This window comes from Mercenaria mercenaria, chromosome 4 (assembly GCF_021730395.1).
Source record: "Mercenaria mercenaria strain notata chromosome 4, MADL_Memer_1, whole genome shotgun sequence".
NCBI lineage: Eukaryota > Metazoa > Mollusca > Bivalvia > Venerida > Veneridae > Mercenaria > Mercenaria mercenaria.
The window spans coordinates 82,640,175-82,664,094 of NC_069364.1; the positions used below are offsets into that span (position 1 = coordinate 82,640,175).

The following is a 23,920-nucleotide window of genomic DNA, read 5'->3' on the forward strand; positions in this document are numbered from 1 at the left end:
CAAAATTAAGGTTTAATATAGGTAAAGCTCCTATCTCTAACCCACAGTAACATATTCTTTAGTACAAAATCATGCTATAATGATTTTTTTTTTCTTTCACCTGTAAGACAAAACTAACATCTTTTATAATCAGGATAATTTTCTGGTATTCCTATGTATGCTGTTCACACGGTTTAAGTACAGACCCCTTCAGAAAGTATTTCAGAAACGTAAATCTACCAACCTTCCATGCAGATTTACCGTGAACTCCAAGAAGAGGAAGATGTATACAGAGCTACCAATCTTCTACATAGAACTACTGAACTTCCATATAAAACTACCTACTTTCCATACAGAACTACCGACCTTCCAAATAGAACTGTAGACCTTCCACATACACTGACGAGATATAGAAACGCCTCATTCAAACTCGGTATACAATTTTTCGTTAACCGTGATTCAAAATTAGAAAAGAACAATTCCATTCGCAAATTAGATGCTTTACAAGAATTTATGGTCAATAAGAAATCATTTCATTGTCGCATTATGCTTAAATCTTGAATTTTAATAGCCCGGTTGGAGAAATTGCATTAGAAAAATCAGTAGCGCGTGTGGCCACCTCTGCTGGCAACCACAGCAGCAAGGCGACGCCTCATAGAGCCGCACCAGTTGCGTAACAGATACCGTGGGATTCTGGCCCACTCCTGGTGCAGCGCTGCTACCAGTTCCCGGACGTTTGCTGGCTGGGGTTGACGTTGGCGTAACCGCCGTCCGAGATAATCCCACGCGTGTTCAATCGGATTGCAGTCCGGTGGACATGCTGGCCAAGGTAAAACATTAATGTTTCTAGCCTGCAGAAAGTCCCTGGTGACGCGTGCAACGTGAGGTCGCGCGTTGTCATGCTGATAGACTAATCCTTGACGTTGACGGAATAAAGGGACAACTACATGACGTAATATCTGGTCGATGTAACGCCTGGCTGTGAGATTACCTTGGCAAACGACGAGTTGGGACTTAAACCTATGGTTGATTGCTGCCCACACCATTACTCCACCTCCACCGTAACGATTGTGCTCCAAAACGCAATTGTTTGCGTAGCGTTCATGGCGTCGTCTATAGACACGGATACGTCCGTCGGCGTTCCACAAGTTGAAACGCAACTCGTCACTGAACACTACGTTCCGCCAACGCTGGCCGCGATGGTTGCGGGCCCAAATAAGACGTTTTTGACGGTGGCGTAACGTTAGAATTAGACCGCGGTAGGGCCTACGACAGGTAATTCCGCGTTCTCTGAGTCGATTTCTCACTGTATGTCGACTAATTGGACGTCCACGGTTACCTACAACTATACGTGACGTAGATTGCGCCGTCACAAATCTGTCACGTAAATGACGTTGACGTATATAATTATCCTGTCGTATTGACGTTACACGCGGTCTACCTGAACGTGGTCTATCGATAGACGTTCCCGTGTCTCTAACACGTCGAATAAGACGCACAATTGTCGAACGAGAGACGTTAAAACGTCTAGCAACTTGTTCCTGCGTTCGCCCACATTCAAGCATTGCCAAAACCTGAGCCCTCTCTTCAGAATTCAAGCTCGGCATTACGAAAACTAATGTTTTTTTCAGAGAATAGCTGAAAATATGGTTGTGTGTCGTATTACACATGTACATGTGCAAAAATCGTTCAATCAAACCACATGGTTTACATGCACGGACTGCACGAGGAAATCATGACCAGGTACATGAAGTGAACAAATGGCTGAATGAAATCGCGCGAGTTTTTGTTCACTGTGTTTGTCGGTCAGAGCACATGTAGATTTACTACATTTCACAACAATTAAAAGTGTTAGGGAAAAAATAACGCCAAATTTCAATGAGGCGTTTCTTTATCTCGTCAGTATAGAACTACCAATGCCCAACACTGAACTACCCAACCAGTTTGAACTACCAACCTTCAACACAGAGCTTCTGACTGCAACATTGAACTACCCATCAATGATTAACTGCTGATTCAGTCAGATCCACCATGCAGAACTACTGATCTTCCACATAGAACTACAAACCGTCCACATTGCACTAATGACCTTCAACATATAACTACTGACTTTTCATGTAGAATTGCCAACCTTCCACACTGAACTACTGATCCAAACTGAACTACCAACCTTCTACATAGAACTATCAATCTTCCACATAGAACAACCAGTCTTCCATGTAGAATTACTGCTCTTCCACACAGAACTACGAGTCTTCCATGTAGAATTACTGCTCTTCCACATAGAACTACCAGTCTTCCATGTAGGATTACTGCTCTTCCACATAGAACTACCAGTCTTCCATGTAGAATTACTGCTCTTCCACATAGAACTACCAGTCTTCCATGTGAAACTACTGCTCTTTCACATAGAACTACCAGTCTTCCTTGTAGAATTACTGCTCTTCCACATAGAACTACCAGTCTTCCATGTGAAATTATTGCTCTTCCACACAGAACTACCAGTCTTCTATGTAGAATTACTGCTTTTCCACACAGAACTACCAGTCTTCCTTGTAGAATTACTGCTCTTCCACATAGAACTACCAGTCTTCCATGTGAAATTATTGCTCTTCCACATAGAACTACCAGTCTTCTAAGTAGAATTACTGCTCTTCCACATAGAACTACCAGTCTTCCATGTAGAATTACTGCTCTTCCACATAGAACTACCAGTCTTCCATGTAGAATTACTGCTCTTCCACATAGAACTACCAGTCTTCCATGTGAAACTACTGCTCTTTCACATAGAACTACCAGTCTTCCTTGTAGAATTACTGCTTTTCCACACAGAACTACCAGTCTTCCTTGTAGAATTACTGCTCTTCCACATAAAACTACCAGTATTCCATGTGAAATTATTGCTCTTCCACATAGAACTACAAGTCTTCTATGTAGAATTACTGCTCTTCCACATAGAACTACCAGTCTTCCATGTGAAACTACTGCTCTTCCACACAGAACCACCAGTCTTCCTTGTAGAATTACTGCTTTTCCACACAGAACTACCAGTCTTCCTTGTAGAATTACTGCTTTTCCACATAGAACTACCAGTCTTCCATGTAGAATTACTGCTTTTCCACACAGAACTACCAGTCTTCCTTGTAGAATTACTGCTCTTCCACATAGAACTACCAGTCTTCCATGTGAAATTATTGCTCTTCCACACAGAACTACCAGTCTTTTATGTAGAATTACTGCTTTTCCACACAGAACTACCAGTCTTCCTTGTAGAATTACTGCTCTTCCACATAAAACTACCAGTCTTCCATGTGAAATTATTGCTCTTCCACATTGATCACTGTCCTCTCACATAGAACTAAGGATCTTACATTCAGAACTACTGACTTTCACATAGAAATACCAATTATGTAGAACATAGAACAACAAGCCTTCCATGAGTCTGCACGGGAAAGAAATCTACATATCAACTGAGGTAAATCTACCTCCCATTTTTTAATGAGGTAAACCTTAGATCTCCCAAATGAGGTAAATCTACATCAAATCGAGGTTCCCTCCCTACAACAGAGGGCAAATAAGTTGGAGTTGGTAACCGTTAATGCAACATAGGATACCATCTCCCAAAATCTTCAGGTTTTTATCCCATCAACAGCAGTTAAAAGCAAGTGATCTGAAGTAACTAAACTACTTTGCAACAAAGAACATCTTCAACTCTCTGCCAAAAGAACAATCATGATACAACTTCAATATATGACAAAACTGGTACTGATTTCACATTATGCTTTTCCGTACTTCTGCACAACCATATGAAAAAAGTCTTATTATTACTTCAAACGTATCTTTTACATATCATCATTAAAGTATGCAATTATAATAAGTACCAACAGGTGGTTCTAATGACTCCCCTACAACTTGTGAAAATTTAATTGGAATCATAATGAGATAACACATTTTGAACCCAAAATCTAGCTGCATGTAGAAGTTATAGACCAGTCTCAGACTGCACTCTTGTCATTGGTCAATTTCAAAACTGTACTCTGAAACAACCAATCAGATGTTGCATTTATCTGACTCAGATCTCCAAAATCATTTTTTTTTTCCCACCTTGGAGATCTACTTTGAGTCATGCGCAATTTTGTAGATCTTACTACAGTTTTATGACACTGCATTATACAGATGCAAAAGAAAAAATGATAAAAATCTTAATTTTTAATAACGAAACATTCCTCGATATGAAAATGACATGCTAAAGAAATGTTATCAAAATAATCTGAATATTTCAAGCCTTTACATATTTCAAAAGTCTTCATTTTCTGAAAGACCTCATTACTTATGTAGATTATTTCATATTACATTATAAGAAATAATCTGTTTTCAGCTTTGAAGATTGTATAAATGAGATTTTTATCTCGAGTGTATTCTCTAAACGTTCTTTTGATTACCGATATATTTGTTAATTTATCAGCCATATCATTATATTTAAATTTCTTTATCATTCTTTGATATTCAAAATAACAGAATGTGTTGCAAGTCTGTACTTCAAAATACAGTTTAATGTTAATTCATAGAATATTATCATGCTCCTGTTGAATGTCAAATTAAGTTTGCTAGTCTTGTATTTATCCCATAGATTTTGCATAAGTCATTGCTATCATCTTCCCATGACATGTTTGTTATGGCATAGTAACTGTCATTTCAGTGCAAAAAAGTGGTAAGTGTTTGTTATGTCAGTGCAGTTAGCCACTTTTAGCACTAAAGGTGACAATATATTCCAACAGTAATTTGACTGATTCTGTTCCAGTACTAGCTTGTTCTCATTGGAATGACAAATTTCCTTCATCAAGCTAAGGTGAAGGACAAAAGTTATATTATCTTCTATCACACTACAATGGAACATACTGACTTTCAACCTTCTAATACAACAGTCTAGAGGTAAGCAGACAGCCCCATCCAATAGCGTCAATGTGTTCTATACTTACATTTGTATGACTTACATCATCTTTCTTCCTTTCTTCTTCAAACTTCTTTACCTGAAAACATAAGAGACATAAAACATACAAATATTATTCAAAAAAAAGTCTTGTGAAAAGCATACAGCTCCAAGGTAACAAAACTAACAAGGAGACCAGTCCCAAAATGACTGCAGTCTTCTGATTGGTCAATTTCGCGACTGAGCTCAAATTTAACCAATCAGATGCTGGAAGTTTGAGACTGGTTCAAGTTTTATGACCACCGACCCTCAGATCTTGTTCAACACTTAATCTTGAGTCTATATTTCACTTTGCTAGATCAAAGGACAACATGAAACTAAGGTAATATGACAATATTTCAGGTAAAAAGACCTCAGAATGTTTGACATTTTAAAATACTGACATATTATGAATCCATGAACCTACACATTAAGAAAAGCAGCTATCATATAGCACTAATGCAGACTGAAGTTGAGGGGAACATCTCTGAATCTACAATAGCTAAGTCTACAGACACTGAACTGCTTCATACAGCAATGATGCTATTGATTTTGCAGGAATTTTTATTTCTCCCTAAGGAATATAAAAGCAGTAACTTATCTCTCCCTAAACTAGTCTTAACTGTTTCAAACAGTATCTCTTTCCGCCTTACTGGATCTTTTAAATCAATAAGAATTAATTGGCAAAAATTGGAGAACATTTACAGCAATAAAATATGTATACTGTAAGTAACTACAGTCCATTCCAACTGTTCTTGGCCCACATCATTTTTCTGCTGAAGTTAGTAGGTAAATTATTGCATTTGCAGTATTATAATCTTTGGCATGGCAGATTAGGCACAGTTATTTAAATATTGTAATTACTGGCATTCAAAGAAAAATTTTCAGTTAACATTTCTGCTATGGACAAAAGTAAATTTATGTCAAAACTACTGTTAAATACATTTTTTGCTATGGAAAAATTAAGTAGATATGTCAAAACTACTAGTTAAAAACAATTCTGTTAAGGTCAAAAGTAAAGCGATGTCAAAACCACTGTTTAATAATATTTCTTCTAAGGACAAGTTAGTAAAGTTATGTCAAAACCACTGTTCAATAATATTTCTTCTAAGGACAAGTTAGTAAAGTTATGTCAAAACCACTGTTCAATAAAATTAAGGACAATTAGGTAGTAAAGTTATGTCAAAACCACTATTCAATAATATTAAGGACAAGGTAGTAAAGTTATGTCAAAACCAGTGTTCAATAATATCAAGGATAAGGTAGCAAAGTTATGTCAAAACCACTGTTCAATAATATCAAGGACAAGGTAGTAAAGTTATGCCAAAACCACTGTTCAATAATATCAAGGACAAGGTAGTAACGTTATGCCAAAACCACTGTTCAATAATATCAAGGACAAGGTAGTAACGTTATGTCAAAACCACTGTTCAATACTATATTTTGCTAAGGACAAAAGTAATGTTAAAACAACTGTTCAGTAATAATAACAAAATTTGATAACGATGAGAAGTAAATATGTGAAAACCATTGTCCAATAATATTGCTAAGGACAAAGTACAGTATTACAAAGCTTTCAGGCATTGAACCTTGAATGGGAGTAGACAGAGTAGGTAGTAAGGGTATCAGCTCAAAGAGGATGAATTGGGAAGCAACTGAACAAATAGAATACAAGATGAAACCTAAATACAACTAGCTTACTTTTCAATAATTAACTCCTATGAGCTGATACTGTCTAACATCTTACTTCACTGTATAGAATATTATCAATCCTTAAAGATAAGTTATTCTTTTCTCTTCCAGTCAATAGAAGCTTTAGATTGGTCTGGTGTAACATTAATTATTTATCAATATCTAATCTAATTTGGTTTCTATACTATATCAACTGGAGAGAAAAAATTTGCTAAAACTCCAAGTATTAAAGAAAGCCACAGGGGGATTCCCACATGTCTGGCATTATTCTATGCTATATTAAGGTTATTTTCTCTGGCCATGCTGCCAGCACAGTTCCTGGAGCAATAAAATATTGATGTATTTCTGCTGTTGCTATTTTACATTTTCTGAATATGTTTTTCAGGAACCTTAATATTAACCCTTAGCCTGCTAAATTTCCTAAATGGACTGGTCCATCATTTAATTTGGGCAATACCATTTTATTATTTGAAGGGGTGTTCACTGAAAATTTACTGACTGAATAGCGAACAGTGCAGACCATGATCAGACTGCACGGATGTGCAGGCTGATCTTGGTCTGCACTGATCGCAAAGGCTGAAATATTCGCCGCCAGCAGGCTAAAGGTTAAGCAGTCCTCAGCATATCCAATGTTTTATAAAGTGTCATACAGAACAACCAAAAGCTGGTGACACGTTGCTGCGACTTTTAGAAAGGTGGATTTCACAACCAAATAAGGCATTATAAGTATTCCAAAGATACCAAAACTGAGAAAAATTGAAGAATTGAAGAATTTAACGCCGATATAGTAAAATGCACATTTTGGATTATTACAAATTCGAAGTTTACTAAATTAAAGTTCACTGAGTACCATTACATTTGAAATGGTTGTTTTACCTTGAAATAAATAGGCCTTTTTTTTTCTTGATTTGGTAGTTTGAATACAGAGCAACTTGTGCGAATCAAAGAGAAAAAAATGTATGTTGTAAGGAGGTTGTTGTACTAAAGAGATTAGTTTACTACAAATTTTGTCTCTGGAAAAGAAAAATCTTCAAAGGTGCTGTTAATAGAGGTTATACTGTATATTTAACAGCAGTGTGTTTTTGTCATTTCTTGCAGCAATCAAGCACAGGGAGAGAAAAAAAGAGAAAATTTTGTATTAAATCATATTCACTGATGGTTATCTTTTCCTCATCAATACCATATTTGGAAAAATATCAGGAGAACAATATATTAGACCACACGCTATAAGATATACGGACAGCAATATAACCATTATGGGCACAGTGTGCCCAGCACGTAAATGATCGTTATCTAACAGCAGACGGTCATAATGAATCTCCATAACAAACAATCTCAGTGACAAATACAGCGAGATGTTTCCAGCATGGTCGGTCTCAACGGAGATGGTGCATCCAGATCTTTAATGGTCATTATCTAACAGCGGACAGTCACAAACAATCTCAGTAACATATATAGTGAGATATTCCCAGCATGGAGACGGTATCAAAACTGGACATGTAGTGTGTTAAGGAATTATCAATGATAATTATCTAACAGCAGACGGTCACAAACAATCTCGGTAACAACTGTAGTGAGATGTTTATAGCACTGTTGGTCTCGAACCAGGGCGGTGTGTCCAGGATGCAAATGGTCAAATCTAATAGCAAACAGTCAAATCAATTTGAGTTACAAACACAGCAAGATATTTCCAGGACGGAGTTGGTCTCAAACCAGGCGGGTGTGTCCAGAACATTACCAGTCATTATCTAACAGAAGTCAAATAAATATAACAAGATTTTCTGGTATAGCCACATAGTGAGTCCAGGACATTAATGGCCATTATCTAACAACAGACAGTTACATTATCAAATCTGGTAAGGCCTAAAAAAAAATCTTTGTTTCCGGTAACATGCTCAAAAAAATTAAGGTAGGCTACTAAGGTCGGATTTTTTTTTTATTAAGTGAGACTTTTCAGAAATTATTTTTGTGTCAAAAAATGAATGGAAATAAGGGGGTAGTATGCCTTATAGAGCATCTGTAAGTTGATTTCTAACATAACTGACCATATTTAAAGCAAAAAAAGTGCAGTTTTGCAACTTCTTGTTAAAAAGTTGAAAAAAATATTCTCCAAGGCCATAAAAACATTTAGGGTCGGGCCAAAAAATTAGGGTAGGTCGGGATACAGGAAACAAACAATTTTTTTTTACGCCTAACAAACGAAAAATTCGGGATACAGGAAACAAACAATTTTTTTTTTACGCCTAACAAACGAAAAACTCTTGTTAACATATGCATTGCAAGATGTTTCCAGCAAGGTGTACATGTCAAACTGGGAACAAAATAAATAGATGAAGACCACAGTCTATCTTGGTAACAAATACATATACCTTGTAACAATTCAGGCCCCATCTGTTTGGTTGGCAAAGAGATGTTGTGCAGGTAAAATGATTTCTAATCAGACAGTCTTTGGTACTGTGTTCAAAATTAGCAAAAAACAAGGAGCTGCATTTTTCAAACGCAAAATTATGACCCTGGGTATATGACCAAAGATTGTCTTTTCTGAGGTGAAGATCATATGAAGGTAAAGATCATCTATTTATAAGTTAGTTTCTTTCTGCAGTGTACTGTAGGCAATCTGGTTTGTATGGATGGACAGACTTGACGGACAGTTCTATCCCTATATAGCCGGAAGCATATTTCTTTTTTTAAGACAATAAAGTTTTGTGTTTTGGTCTTGAAGAATCCATTCAAATATTAAAGTGTACTGCAAATGTTTCAATAGGATATTTAAAACTAAGAGCCATTTGGTCTGTGTTAACAGATTATAATGATTGAGAAAACCAACATAGTGGGTTTGCGACCAGTATCCGAGCAGGCTGGTCTGGATCCATGCTGGTCGCAAACCCACTATGTTGGTTTTCTCATGGCACAGCTCAATTATTAAAGTCATTGTCAAGAAACAATAGCTGTGGTATCATATGACATAAGGAAGGTTTAACTGAATATAAACAGATTCTACACTGGATCAATGCAAGGAGACATAGACAAGACAGCACTTCTCTCTCTACATATCATCTATTCATTTACATATTTAGATTAAAACATTATACATTGCTCTGTCTGGATATATATTTCCTGCATCTGCCACAAAATATTCCAGGAATTCAAAATGGTGGGACAAATTAGAATAAGTGGGTGTTGGAATGAATTGGCGCTTCTGACTATGGCCCTTGTTTGCATTCATAATTTCACTATTTTGACACATGGTTGCTTACATGATTATCTCAAGAAATTAAGTCAAATTCTGAATTGTTTCTGAAAAGATTTCTTTATGTATATATTAATGTACCAGAAATGATCCAGCCCTATGGCAGCCACGTTTTTAAAAGATTCAAAAGATTCATTCTAAATCCGTCTACCAAATGAAGTACCGTAGATACCCATGTATAATGCACACCCCAGATTTTGTCCCAAAATCCTGGGAAAAAAACATTTTTGGTCAATTTTGAGGTGGATGGAAAACGAAAGTAGAGTTTACATCGACACCGGTAATAAATTTTATTGTGTATAATGCGCACCCACAATTCGGGGGTGGTCCCGGGGGGTCAAAAAACTGCGCATTATACATGGGTATCTACGGTACTTAGAATCAGAACACTTTCCCAGAAGCAGTAACATATTAGTCTAGTCCCCTATATCAACTAGTGATATTCGTCTCACAGCATATCGTAATGTGTAAAGTTTGATTAAATCATGACAAACAGAAGACAGGGAAGTAAGTTCAAAGGAAATTGTGCAAGTGAGATATAAGGGCTGTGGGACAGACATCCTACATTGAAATAAAAATCTTACTGACACATGGTACATGTAAAACAAGTGAATGAAGTATTGCTATGCAATACAAAGTCCCCTACTGGAAGGCACCTAATTTTCTCTACTGCAGTATAACATAATGAACTGATATCTGTCAATGATGTATAAACAATATTGTACTACATATACAATATGTTATAACAACACACTTGGATTAAAATGTGCATATATAAAAACCCACAGTTGTTTTCATATTGAATTTTTTTTGGCTGATTATAAAAATGTTATCATGTAAGTTATTTATAGTAACAACAAAGGGAAATTAATCTTTAAAAAAAAAAAAAAAAAAAAAAAAAAAAAAATCTATATTATATAAGTCCACAAGAAACCCTTTACCAGGTAGAGATAGGTCAAAATACACCTAAAAATTGGATGTAACATGCATGCTGTACCACAGAAAAGTGGTCTCGATTTTTCTCTACCGCCAGTAATAAAAAAGTTACAATAAAATCTATTTATAGTAACAACAAAGGGACGTAATTCTAAAAACAAGGGTGCCTCATGGTGGTGAACATTTGTTCCAAGTTACATCAAAATCTCTCCATGCATGAAGAAGAAATGTTCCGTACAAAGTCATTCTTGAATTTGACCTTTGACCTCTAAATATGACCTTGACCTTAGACCTAGGTACCTGGTTCTTGCGCATGACATGTTGTCTCATCCAGGGGAATATTTGTGCCAACTGATATCTAAATCCTGCTTTGCATGACAAAGTTATAGACCGGACAGGAAAAAAATCCTCTTGACCTTTGATCTCAAAGTGTGACCTTGACCTTTAAGCTAGGGTACTGGGTGTTGCGCATGACACGTCGTCTCATCATGGGAAACATTTGTGTCAAGTAATATTAAAATCCCTTCATGGATGGCACAGTTATGGACGGGACAGGAAAAAACTCTGTTGACCTTTGACCCCCAATTGTGACCTTGACCTTTGAGCTAGGGTCCGGGATTTGCGCATGACACGTCGTCTCATCATGGGGAACACTTGTGCTAAGTGATATTAAAATCCCTTAATGAATGTCAGAGTTATGGACCAGACACGAAACAGACCCTGTTCATGCTATGTTAACATTTGACTGTTTAGTGTGACCTTGACCTTTGAGCTAGGGGTCTGAAAGTTATGCACGACACATCGTCTAATTATGAGGTACATTTCTGCCAAGTAATATTAAAATCCCTTCATAGATGGGAGAGTTATGGACCGGACAGGAAAAAAGCCTTGTTGACCTTTGACCTCCAATTGTGACCTTGATCTTTAAGCTAGGGGTCCAGGTTTTGCGCATGACACGTCGTCTCCTCATGGGGAACATTTGTGCCAAGTAATATTAAAATCTCTTCATGGATGGGAGAGTTATGGACCGGACAGGAAAAAAGCCCTGTTGACCTTTGACCTCCAATTGTGACCTTGACCTTTGCGCTAGGGGTCCGGGATTTGCGCATGACACATCATCTCATCATGGGGAACATTTGTGCCAAGTAATACTAAAATCCCTTCAAGGATGGGAGAGTTGTGGACCGGACAGGAAAAAAGCCCTGTTGACCTTTGACCTCCAATTGTGACCTTGACCTTTGAGCTAGGGGTCCGGGTTTTGCGCATGACACGTCGTCTCATCATGGGGAACATTTGTGCCAAGTAATATTAAAATCCCTTCATGGATGACAGAGTTATGGACCGGACACGAAATTGCGGACGGACGGACAGACAGACTGACGGACAGACGGACGGACGGAATGACGGAAAAGTGCATTCCTATAGTCCCCGAAACTGGTTTTCAACCAGTAGGGGACTAATAAGCTGAGCAAGAATTTTAGCTTTAAAGTAAAGGAATTACTGTTCCTTCTGAACTACATACCAAAATAATATTGACATTTAATATATACTGAAAGTCAGGTTTAGCCAGTGCTGAATATAAGAAGTCTTCTTCATTTGTTTGTGTTCAGTCAATAAAATGGAATGCAAACATAAGATATACAGCATAGCCATGCAAATGACAATATTTCCATTTAATTCCTTATTTTCTGAGAAAATCCGTTTTATAGATGCAGGGATTGTTCTGAAGCATGTTTGTTATTAACAGTCATGAATAAAATTACTGTTTGATCTGCCAAATCCATGGCAGGAGGTTTTTTTTTTATAGGTTTTGGCTTCATTTTGCAAGATCAAGCTGAAAGTTATACACTTTTCTATAAGAATCATATAATGAGAGCTTCTCAATTTTAAGGTCAAAGTCAAGTATTTATGGCCAAAACTTGTAATATTTAATCTCTGTAAAATTCTGGCCCATAAAACTTTTTTCTTTTTTTTTTTTTTTTTTGATAATAACTAACAAGAGCACCGCAATGCATAGCAATATACGCCAGAAGGTATGACCTTTGACCCTTAAGTGTGACCTTGATCTTGAAGCAAGCCATCTGAAACATGCGCTCTGCATGTCATCTCAATGTGGTGAACATTTGTGCCAAGTTCCTTTAAAACCTTCAAGCAGATCAAGAGTTACAGAGTGGACACGAAACAAAGTCATATGACTTTTAACCCAAAAGCCATCAAAAACATGCGCTCTGCATATTGTTTCGATGTGGTGAACATTTGTGTCAAGTTTCTTTGAAATCCTTCAAGGGGTCCAAGAGTTATAGAGCAGACACAAAATTGCTAACAGCCGGACAGACAGACAGACTCTGGCGTCATAACGTATAATATGCTCCCTTTAGGCGTATAATAAAGAAATTCTGAAAATTGAAAAAATTCCTATCACCAATCTTTGGAGTTCTTCAAACTGATGTATAATATTGATGGTACTATATTGTCTTATATTTACTAATCAGGTGGTATCAATGAAAACCCTCCTCACAGAAAAGGTGGATCAAACAATTACAACATGTACTAAGGAAAGATAGGACAATTTTGTGATCAAATGTACCACAGAGCAATAAATCAGTTTTAATGAAAATGAAATAAATGAAGTTCAAATCTGGAATGAGGCTTGATTAGATATTTGTAATACCATGCGATTTAGGTACGGCTGTCCTTATAAATGAAATCTAAGTATCAGGTTTGGCTTGTAGACTGAACATCAGCAAGAAAAAATCCAGAACATATTCAAATCAATAGAGCAGAAATCATATAAATGTTCTAAGATTGTCAATGCTGAAATGTTTCTCACTGTCAGTTATAATCTGACAATTTTGTATCACTTGCTGGTAGATCTATAGCTATATATTTAAGAAATTAATTTTTTTTGCAGAGTTCATGTAAAATAAACAATAGAATATGATTGGCAATCTATGACTTGTGCTACGTTAATCATATCCTGTTTTCATTTCGCATGACTCTGAAAAAAATAATTTAATTTCTTATATTTAAATTTTTGTTTACAACGCACATACACCGAACAGCCATTTGGACAACTATGTCTTGGCATCTGCAAGCAGGCTCGACAAAAATCTATTTCGTGTTGCATCTGAAATATTTCTAAATCAGCAAAGCTGCAAAATTTGACTTAATGTAGCATCAGTCAGAACACACTTCACAAAATGTCAGGCCATGTCCTTGCGTGTTAAGTTACTTCCGTGTCAGTGGCAAAAATACCAAAACAATGAGGAACACATAATTCACTTACAATCCCCCTTTCAAATAAAGTCTGACCCCGGCCAATGAAATTATTGATCAGTACTCCGGAAGCCCGGGTTCTAATTTGATGCTCGTGTGAACTTCTGCCATGTTCGTTTTAGCAAATTACACTTCCATTGACAATCATGGAGAGTGAACTGATCACTAATTACAATGAATAAGAAAAGATTCTCAATGACGGAAGTGTTTCCACTCTGTTACTTTTTATAAAATCACTATTAGGTGTTATTTTGATGGTACAGCTATGCTTGGAGGCACCAAATCTTAAGTAAGTTTGTATATGGGTTTGTTTTTGATGTTATTTTTAGATATTTTTGGCTCAGTGTCTGGGTTTATATTATCCCTTAGAAGAAAATATGACAAAAGGTGAGATAGGAAACTGGGTGAAAGATGTGATTTTAATGGGGTTTGAATCCAGTTCTGCAAAAGATGAAAACAGAGTATCTTCATTAGAGAAAGAAATATGAAAAAATTGTATTCATTTGAGTATAATTATGAACTTTACATCTGGAAGCTATTTAATCCTACTTAAAAAAGAGGCATTAATGACAAATGTTTTCATATGTCATCAAACTCCTACACAGTGATCTCCCTTGCCGCTTCGCTCATTGATCACTGCCAACACAAATTTTTTATCTTAAATTCAGCTATGTGGACTTTTTTTATTCATATAATTATTTATTTATTTTTTCCCCAATGTTTTCGAAGTTTACCCTTCTTTTAACACAGGCGAATGTTCCATAATAGAAAAAATAACGATTCGGAATGAAAATTGGGTATTTATTTACACGACTGGTTAATTTCCTGAAACGAAACTGAATGTAAACAAACGAGTATGTCGAAGTTAGTCTTTGATGCCGTTCACGATTATAATGCTGCCACTGACCCTTGAAAGCCAAAACAGATAGAGGCTTTTGAATATTTTCGTGTTGGCCACGATGTTATTGTCAATCTACCAGTTGGGTATAGCAAAAATTTGGTATATGATATTAATATTCAAGTTTATTTTTACATCGATCATCACATGATGAACAATGGTCACGTGAAAGTTGTGTTGGCAGTGATCAATGAGCGAAGCGGCATTTAGGGAGATCACTGCGTAGGAGTTTGATAGGCCATAAAAACCACCTCCATATTTAAAATTTGTGCTTTTATAGTTAGCATTTTTTCACACAACATTTAATTGAATTTAATATGATTCCTAATGAATTAAAGTTTCCAAAATGATGCAAATTGTGAAAGCTGCTACAATGGTACCAAAGAAATCTTTTCAAGTAGGCACTTAAATGCTTTTCTGCAATGAAGGACTATATACAGTTATGTATATAATCATCTTTTTTAGAAAATTGACCCATTATGTTGATGGATATATATTTTAGTGTAATGGCACCAGACCTTACTATATACAGATATGTCTATCTAATATCTCTCTAGCTTTTCACCACAAACTCTGATTTTTCATCCACAGACAAAAACAATAATGTTTTCTCATAATGGATGGCCTGTTCTCAGTAAGTCTGTACTGAAGTCACATTTTCCATTACTCTATTCTGGAGGTCAGACAGAATTATAGATGTGAACAAGAATTACAGTCAAACCACAGGACTTTCTGATTTTATATTAATTAAGATTCTTGGAGTGCCATGAATGCGTATAACATATGTCTATTTTTGTTTTGTTTTTTGTTTTGTTTATTTCTTTTCTTTTTGTCTATTTATTTGTTTTTTGTTTGATATGGGTTCACCACCTTTTTTTCTGTTTTTTAAAAAATACAGTCATTTTATGGTAGCCAGTTAACCTATATAACCAGAATCCCAAAACATGTATTATTTTGTTCTAAGCAAGTAACTGACAACTTGCCCATGTGAATTAGAGGTAAAAGTTCAATGACTTGTCTTCTGTAAATCTGTCATATATAGAATATTCCCCTCCCACAGGTACCATCACCTACAGCTAATGTGTCCATCCAACTATCATATGGGTACCTTTGGTATACATGCCCTCCCAGCTGTCAAATTCATTTACTTAGACAGAATTATACATCAGCATCTTTCTGAAAAAAAAATGTGGAAAAAATGCTAGATATTAACGAAAATTTGCAGAATTCATACACCTTTCTAGTGCCGATATGTATTCCTTGGTTTATAAAAATTTTAATGTCACAATCAAAATAAAATTGAAAAAAAAAAGAATCTGCTTTTAACCTTATATCTTTAATTTATTTAGAAGTGAACAAGGACCTATATGAGTACTGGACAGTTTGTTTGTTTGTTTATTTTTTTGGGTTTAACGCCGTTTTTCAACAGTATTTCAGTCATGTAACGGCGGGCAGTTAACCTAACCAGTGGTCCTGGATTCTGTACCAGTACTAACCTGTTCTCCGCAAGTAACTGCCAACTTCCCCACATGAATCAGAGGTGGAGGACTAATGATTTCAGACACAATGTCGTTTATCAAATAGTCACGGAGAACATACGCCCCGCTTGAGGATCGAACTCACGACCCCGCGATCCGTAGACCAACGCTCTACCTACTGAGCTAAGCGAGTAGAGACCCTGATTATTAAACATGCAGATAATAATGACCTACAGCTAAGGACAATAGACTGTATATTTAACCTTGTCAGTAGAAATACATTTGACCAGACAAGGAAGTCATTCACCAATTGATTATTTTCCTTGACAACTTTGCCATTTTCTCAACTAACTTAATGAACTTATTGTTTTCTAAGCACCTTTTACCCTCATAACATATTTTTTCTGCTAATGAACCAACACCAAACCTAACAAACTCATACATTTTTCCCTCTTTACAATTATTATGTTTCATGCTCTTATTGGAGTGGAAATAAAAAGTAAGTGTTTTTTATTGCCTGGAAATGTTAGGAGAGAACTGATGAATGGATCAGAAAGTTTTATGACAAAGGTAATGGACTGAATGACGGGCAGAAAACTCCTACAGTACCGTCAAACCTGTCTAGCACCAAGATGCATGTCTATATTTGGAGGTGGGCTTTTTTTTCAGAGCTTATTAAACACTGTAAAATGTTCAAATCAGAAATGAAATTAACTGTCTTTTCCACCAGATGGCCTGTGTTCACATGTTTCTTTAACTCAGGTTTGACTGTACTTACAGCTACAATAGAAAACAACACATTTCACAGGTGTGACAAATACAAATTCTTCTATGAATTTTTCTACAATTTTACAGGATTCAAAACAATTCCCTCTTCCATTCTACAAAATACCAAAATCTTACATGATTATATAAACAGTAGTTGAAGAAATATCCATTATTTCATCAGAGTCTCTAAATGAATTTACTGCTGGTTGTTATGTGAAGGTTAATTGTATTTACAGACCTTTAACAGTGGTTCTGACGAAAATACCTAATTGCGTTCTAATGAACCTGTTAGGCTGGGCGGAAAAACATCATTTCTAATCATACTGATAGTATTCACATAGCTTGTTCTGATGTCTACCATGAGAAAAGGTTGGTTAACTAATGGAAGAGGCGGCTTAAGAAAATACAAGAGAAAATAAAACAATTAGAGGAAAGACAGTAATCTTATAGCATAAAGGTAACATTTATTATTCTTCATGAAAAAAAAAAAGAATTTGAACTAGAAGAGAGTATATTATAATTATATTGATATGTTCTGGGAAAAAAAAGGTACAAAATATTGAGTTAATTTTCATATTTATTTTCAAAGAGAATCAATCTTTTGATGAGTGTTATTTAAGAAATGAGACTGGAGTACTGGCATGTCTACTGAATTTAATTATAAGATTTTTTGCCTGTTTTATAATAATAGGAGTTCATATTATGTCTTCAAGGATTCTCACAGACTCAAAACCTCCAAACAGCTATTTAACTTTAATGACCCAAATGCACACAGAAGACAAAAGCTTAAAGACTTATTTTCTAGGGCATGACAAAGATATCAGGGCAATAATAAAATTAAAAGCTGTTGTCAACACTTAATTGTTTTTAATCAGACAAACTTTTCTACACAATGGTATGGTAACATACTGATCAAACAATTTAATCAACACCTTGAAAAAATTTACTTTGTACAAGAAAGGAAAATCAATTAGATTTCCTTTTGTCAGGAACATATTTGTTAGGACATTGAACATTTACTGGAAACATCTAATGTCATGTTCAAGATCAGATCCTAGAAATGTTTGATCATGCGGGGATGTAGCCGGGAACTGAAAGCCACCAAAGGTCTGTTAGCAAGCACAATATTGGCAATGGAAATACAAACAAAATCTAGATTAAGGTATTTTACTGTGGTTAGTCTCTGGTTGAATGGGTGCAGTTTGTTAGTTCATAGTATGCAAGTCTAGAAGTGCACAGGGAGGGCCTCCAATGCCATCACAACTTTTTATATTGATATCACGTCAAGTGGGTGTTACAGGCTGCTGGCCTACAGTTGCACCCAGTAAAACAGAGGTGCACAATTACTGTGCAAGTCTCTAATCGCAGACCACTTTTGTATTCAGTTAATGCCTTATGTCATGTATCTAGAAATGCAAGTACTCTAATTCTGAAAACACAGACTACAGTCCCATTTCATGAAAGTGGCTCATTGGCATTGCAAACATATATGACAATCTGAAATTTATTACTTTTTGTAGAATATCTTGAAATGAGAACAATAAATATTTCATTTTATCCCTAATTTTGCAACAGATACAACACAACATTTTGCCATAAAGTGTTGATACTAACCCCAGTTCAAAGCAATATCCTTACCAGATCAGAGAGCACCTTATACACCTGATAGAATGCTATTGACCAAATTTGGTGAAAGTCAATAAAATGCAACATGAGAAGAAGTTGTTTTAAAGTTTTACCATATCTAGCCATGGCCGCCCCTAAATCCAGCCAAGTGGACCCATTTGAACAAATCTGATAGAGGTCTAACAAGTAATCACAATGAACATCTCGAAGAAGTTTAAGCAAATTGTTGCCACTGTACGACCAATACAAGACCATCCATGTTTACAAACCACTCACCCTGAACCCTCGGTTCAGGTGAGCTATCAAATAAAGTTCTGGATAAATAAAACACTTTTACCTCTGAATATTTAAATATCCGTTTATAACAAAAATACATCCTTATATAGCAGGTGTCTCAGCCGGTTCTACAGCTAAGAGGTAGACTTCAAGACAAACGTAATTGTCAATTGTCCATTATTTGTCTGAGTAGCCATTTGATAACACCATTTGCACCAGACAATCAATATAGACAAAGATTGACAATTTCCAGCTGCCCCTGCTCAGACTGACAGTTAAGAAAAGGGTAAATGGTAATAGAATTTTGTTTATTTGTTATTTGTAGACACCCTTACTCTTCACAGCATCTTCAAATTTTATTCGTACAAAAAAGTTCCCGTTAATACAGAACCAGCTTAGGTAAATTTAGAAACAGAATAAGCATACCACTGAGGTACCATGGGTAAAGTAAACACTTTTTCTCACTGTTTCATCAACAGTTACGTCCCTTGTATAGACTGAGTAGTTCCCCTTGTATAAACTTACTGTTATTCCCCATGAATAGACTTAGTAATTCCCCTTTTACAGACATAAAACTGTTCCCCTTTAACATGATTATATTATTATTATTATACCAGATTTATATAGCGCCCTTTTCATGATCAATTTCACGTTCAAAGGTGCTTTACATAGTTCAAATGCAGCCACACAGGGCGCATAATTCATCCTCTACTAGTGCAGACACAGAGCGATCTGACCAGAAGGACAGTGAGACAAAGCCCCCACGACAGAGAGATCAGAAATCAGATACAGGCTTGTCCGGCTAACTTAGCCTAGCTCGTTGCGAATAGACAGCCTAGTTCTTTAACGTGCCCAGTGTATAGCACTGATACACGCAAGGATTGCCTGGGTTCCTGACCAGTACACCAGTACACCTATAGTTATAGTTGAATCCCTGTTTCCCTATAAAGGACTTGATGACTTACCACTTGCAGTGCAGTTTCTGTGGAAATTTTTCCTTCTTTTACCATCTGCATGAGGGCTATCCTGTCATTGTCACCCATTGTGATCTCATGCGCTAACAGGTCACCTATGAACAGTAACAGCATAAAGTTAATCAAAATACAACAGTTCTAATTCATTGTACCATGCTCACTAATTGTGCTTTTACATCCAAACAGATCAAAAAGTAACAGCACAAAGTCATTCTCAGTAGTCATTGTCATTCAAATGTGACCATGTGTACCAAACAGGACATTTATCGATCGAAACAGCAACCAGTTCTTCTGCAAATAGGCCTGGTGGATCTTAGGAACTTTTTTGTACTCTGTTGCCACGTTCACATAATAAACACATTCAAGATTTATTTTCGTGCCCCTAAAATTCTAAAGAGAAACTTGCATGAAATAATGCCTTGATATTTCCTCACAGCTGTTTTTTAAGCTATGGATTGTGTATAAACTTAAGACAAAACATTCTAAACATATTAACAGGTGCCACTTTTCAGAAAATAGACAAATCTGACACTGCTCCAAGAAAAACTCATGGCAGAAGTATAAATGTAGAAGTGAATGAGTGAAAACACTAAAACAAACCCCACTATGAAAATAATGCATGTCAAAGATGGCAAGCAGAAATTTGTAAACTGAATCTATATAGATAAAATTTCCAGTACTTATGGATCAATCTTTGTCTACTAAAAAAACAGTAAACAATTTTCTGGTAATCCTTAAGCATTTCACTCTAAGTGTTAACAGAAGCCGAGATAGAGTGGTTAAGGTGTTGGCTGCTAAACAGGAAGGTCGTGGGTTCAAACCACACTAGTATCATGATCACATACTTCTTCAGACCTTTTTTTTTTCAAGGAAGCGGACAGGATAGCGAGTCAAAGGTGTTTTCATCACAATCAAGCTAAATCAAATATTAAAGTATAAACTAAACACTGATTCAGTTCAGTGTTCAGATACTATATTTTTATTTTTTTAAGTGATATGGAATGAGGGACTTAAATGAATCACTCTCAACCCTACTTTTATGGAAAAACCCTTACTTATATGTGTCATATGTGGTACTGCCAGTCAATCACATGGCCTAGCTGCACCACAGTGGAAGTGGAGCACCACATAGAAGATGTTAAGCAGAAAAACGCAGCTTCACACAGAACTTATGAAGCAGAAAAAGTGAGCTCCACACAGAAGCTGTGAAGTGGAGAAAGTGAAGATCTACACAGAAGCTGTGAAGTGGAGAAAGTGAAGATCTACACAGAAGCTGTGAAGTGGAGAAGTGAAGATCAACACAGAAGCTGTGAAGTGGAGAAGTGAAGATCTACACAGAAGCTGTGAAGTGGAGAAGTGAAGATCTACACAGAAGCTGTGAAGTGGAGAAAGTGAAGATCTACACAGAAGCTGTTAAGAGGTGAAAGTGGAGCTCCACACAGAAGGTTGCAGCTCCACACAAAAGCTTTGAAATTGAGAAAGTGAAGCTCCACATCTAAGCTGTGAAGTGGAGGAAGACAGTTGCTCCACACATTAGTTGTGAAACTGAGACAGTGTAGCTCCAAATCTAAGTTTTGAAATGGAGAAAGGAAGACTTCACACATGCTGTGAAGTGGAGAAGTTCCAACTCCACACCCAGAAGCTGCGATGCAGAGAAGTTGCAGCACCACACATACCTTGGTGTTTCTTGTAGCTGTGTTTTCTACTAGATCTTCGGAAGCCCATGTTTCTGAACAATCTCCCTAAAGTTGAGGTTTTCTTCTTCTCTGTAATTGCCTCAGATTCTCCTGTAATATAAAGATTTTCGTAAGACATTTTAACTCCAAATTACAATAAAACGTCTTATAAAAGTAAGATTTCAAAGGAAGGCTAAGTCAACAAGTCTTTATGATTAAAGATATTGTAGGAATGCTAGGAGAGGGAACCCTGGTTAATAGCTGCATTTTGCCACATATGAATTAATGGTCAGCCATTTTGTGTGGACATGAGTGTGTGGATTTCATAAAAGGGCAATTTTCTTGAGAATTAACATTTCTAATTACTGCAACCTCAAATTCCATGATATTCAGTCTGCCATCGGGCTGAAACCATGATTTTATATGTCCACATGCCCAAAAAATGCATTTCACTTTAGTGCAGAAAGAGATTAACTGCTTCTTTAACCTTTAGCTTGCTAAATTTCTAAAATGGACTGGTCCATCTTTCAATTTTGGCCATACCATTTATTATTTGAAGGGGTGTTCTTGAAAATTTACTGAGTGAATAGCGAACAGTGGAGACCATGATCAACCTACACAGATGTGCAGGCTCATCTTGGTCTGCACTGGTCGCAAAGGCAGAATCACTTGCTGCTAGCAGGCTAAAGGTTGAGCAAAAACAATTTACCACTTTCTGTGCTAAGAAGGTATTATTACGATTCCACAAAAAACTATTTTCTGTGACAAAATGTCCGAGACAATTAAGAAAACGGAGGGCAGGCAACAAATCCTTACAGTGCCTCCACAGGATACTGCCATAATGAAATCTCCATCATCAAATATTCATTATAATCCTTTCTATATTACAGACAAAATGTAGTTATTACCAGAAATAATTATTCAATTTGTTCCGAATATCTCATATGAAGTGCTAGAACAGTTCTTCACTCCGACAACTGATTATTTTTTCAGGCATGCCTGTGGTGCAAATCAATTCAGGGATGTAATAATTATTTAAAAATAGTTATTTACAGCCCCCCTGTACCACTGGAAATTAAATGAGACAGAGAATAACAAAAACAATTTAACACTTTATTATATTTTTTTTTCTGAATCGCATTTTCACAGAAATATAAAGGGAAGTAATTCAAAAAATAAAATTCATGGTGTTTGACCATGACAGTGACAACTTTATATAGACAGACAAGTTAAGTGGTGAGACAACTGTTTTTGTAACATATAATTTTATACTACATTTTTCTGAATAAATATACTCAAAGCTATCATAGGGAAGAAAATCAGACAAGCCAAGTTTTTTCAGTTGATTTCTTCATTGGCAAACCTTATATTTCAATTAACCCTTAGCCTGCTGCAGGCGAATTTAACAGCCTTTGCAAACAGCTTGGAACCAGATCAGACGCCGATTAAATCGGCGTCTGATCAGGTTCCAAGCTGTTTGCTACTCTGACAATATTTCTTCCAGTTTTGGAGCAAATTGAATGAACTTTACAATTTTAGCAGACGACATTTCCTGCAGACGACAATTTATCTAGCATGCTAAAGGTTAAATAACCAAAGAATACAGTAACAACTACAATTAGTATAATTATTTCCAAAGTCTATGAAGTACTTCTGATATAAAAATCTCAGCTTTGAACTGAAATATTTGGACTACCTAATGACAAATAGTAAATAATTTGTTCAGCTCTCCAATCTAGACTGAACTGTTAAGTAAACAGAAAACAAAGTTTGATGAAAATCAATCCAGATTTCTTACCTCCTCTTTAGATAAGGTTCCGATGGAGCCAAACTATCTTATGAAAATAGTAAATCTGATAACAAATAATTAATAGCACTGACAAGATTTTTTGGACATGAACTGTTGCCTAAATAAAAAGTTTGACAAGAGGGCAGACAATTGGCCAAGAAAAGCACTCGATCTTACTGATGATCTAAGTAAATAACAGCCTAAAAATGGCAAACGTATTGCCGATTAGAAAGTGTACTATACACCTCAACCATCTTATCATTATCTACAAAAAACCAAACATTTCAATGTAAATCAAAAAATCCCCACATCGCGTGTCAATTTGTTCTTGGT

General features: G+C 36.1%; 1 protein-coding gene across 3 annotated transcripts in view; it reads right to left on the minus strand.

The window, feature by feature from the left end:
* Positions 1–23,920, minus strand: part of LOC123553034 (SAM and SH3 domain-containing protein 1-like) — a 92,410-nt gene that overhangs the window by 28,432 nt on the left and 40,058 nt on the right. For all 3 annotated transcript variants that reach the window (XM_053541817.1, XM_053541815.1, XM_053541818.1), the window contains 3 exons: positions 21,799–21,909; positions 20,114–20,217; positions 4,959–5,009 (listed from right to left, as the gene is read on the minus strand). In XM_053541817.1, the coding sequence (XP_053397792.1) occupies positions 4,959–5,009; positions 20,114–20,217; positions 21,799–21,909 (266 nt within the window). The remainder of the gene's footprint in view (positions 1–4,958; positions 5,010–20,113; positions 20,218–21,798; positions 21,910–23,920) is intronic.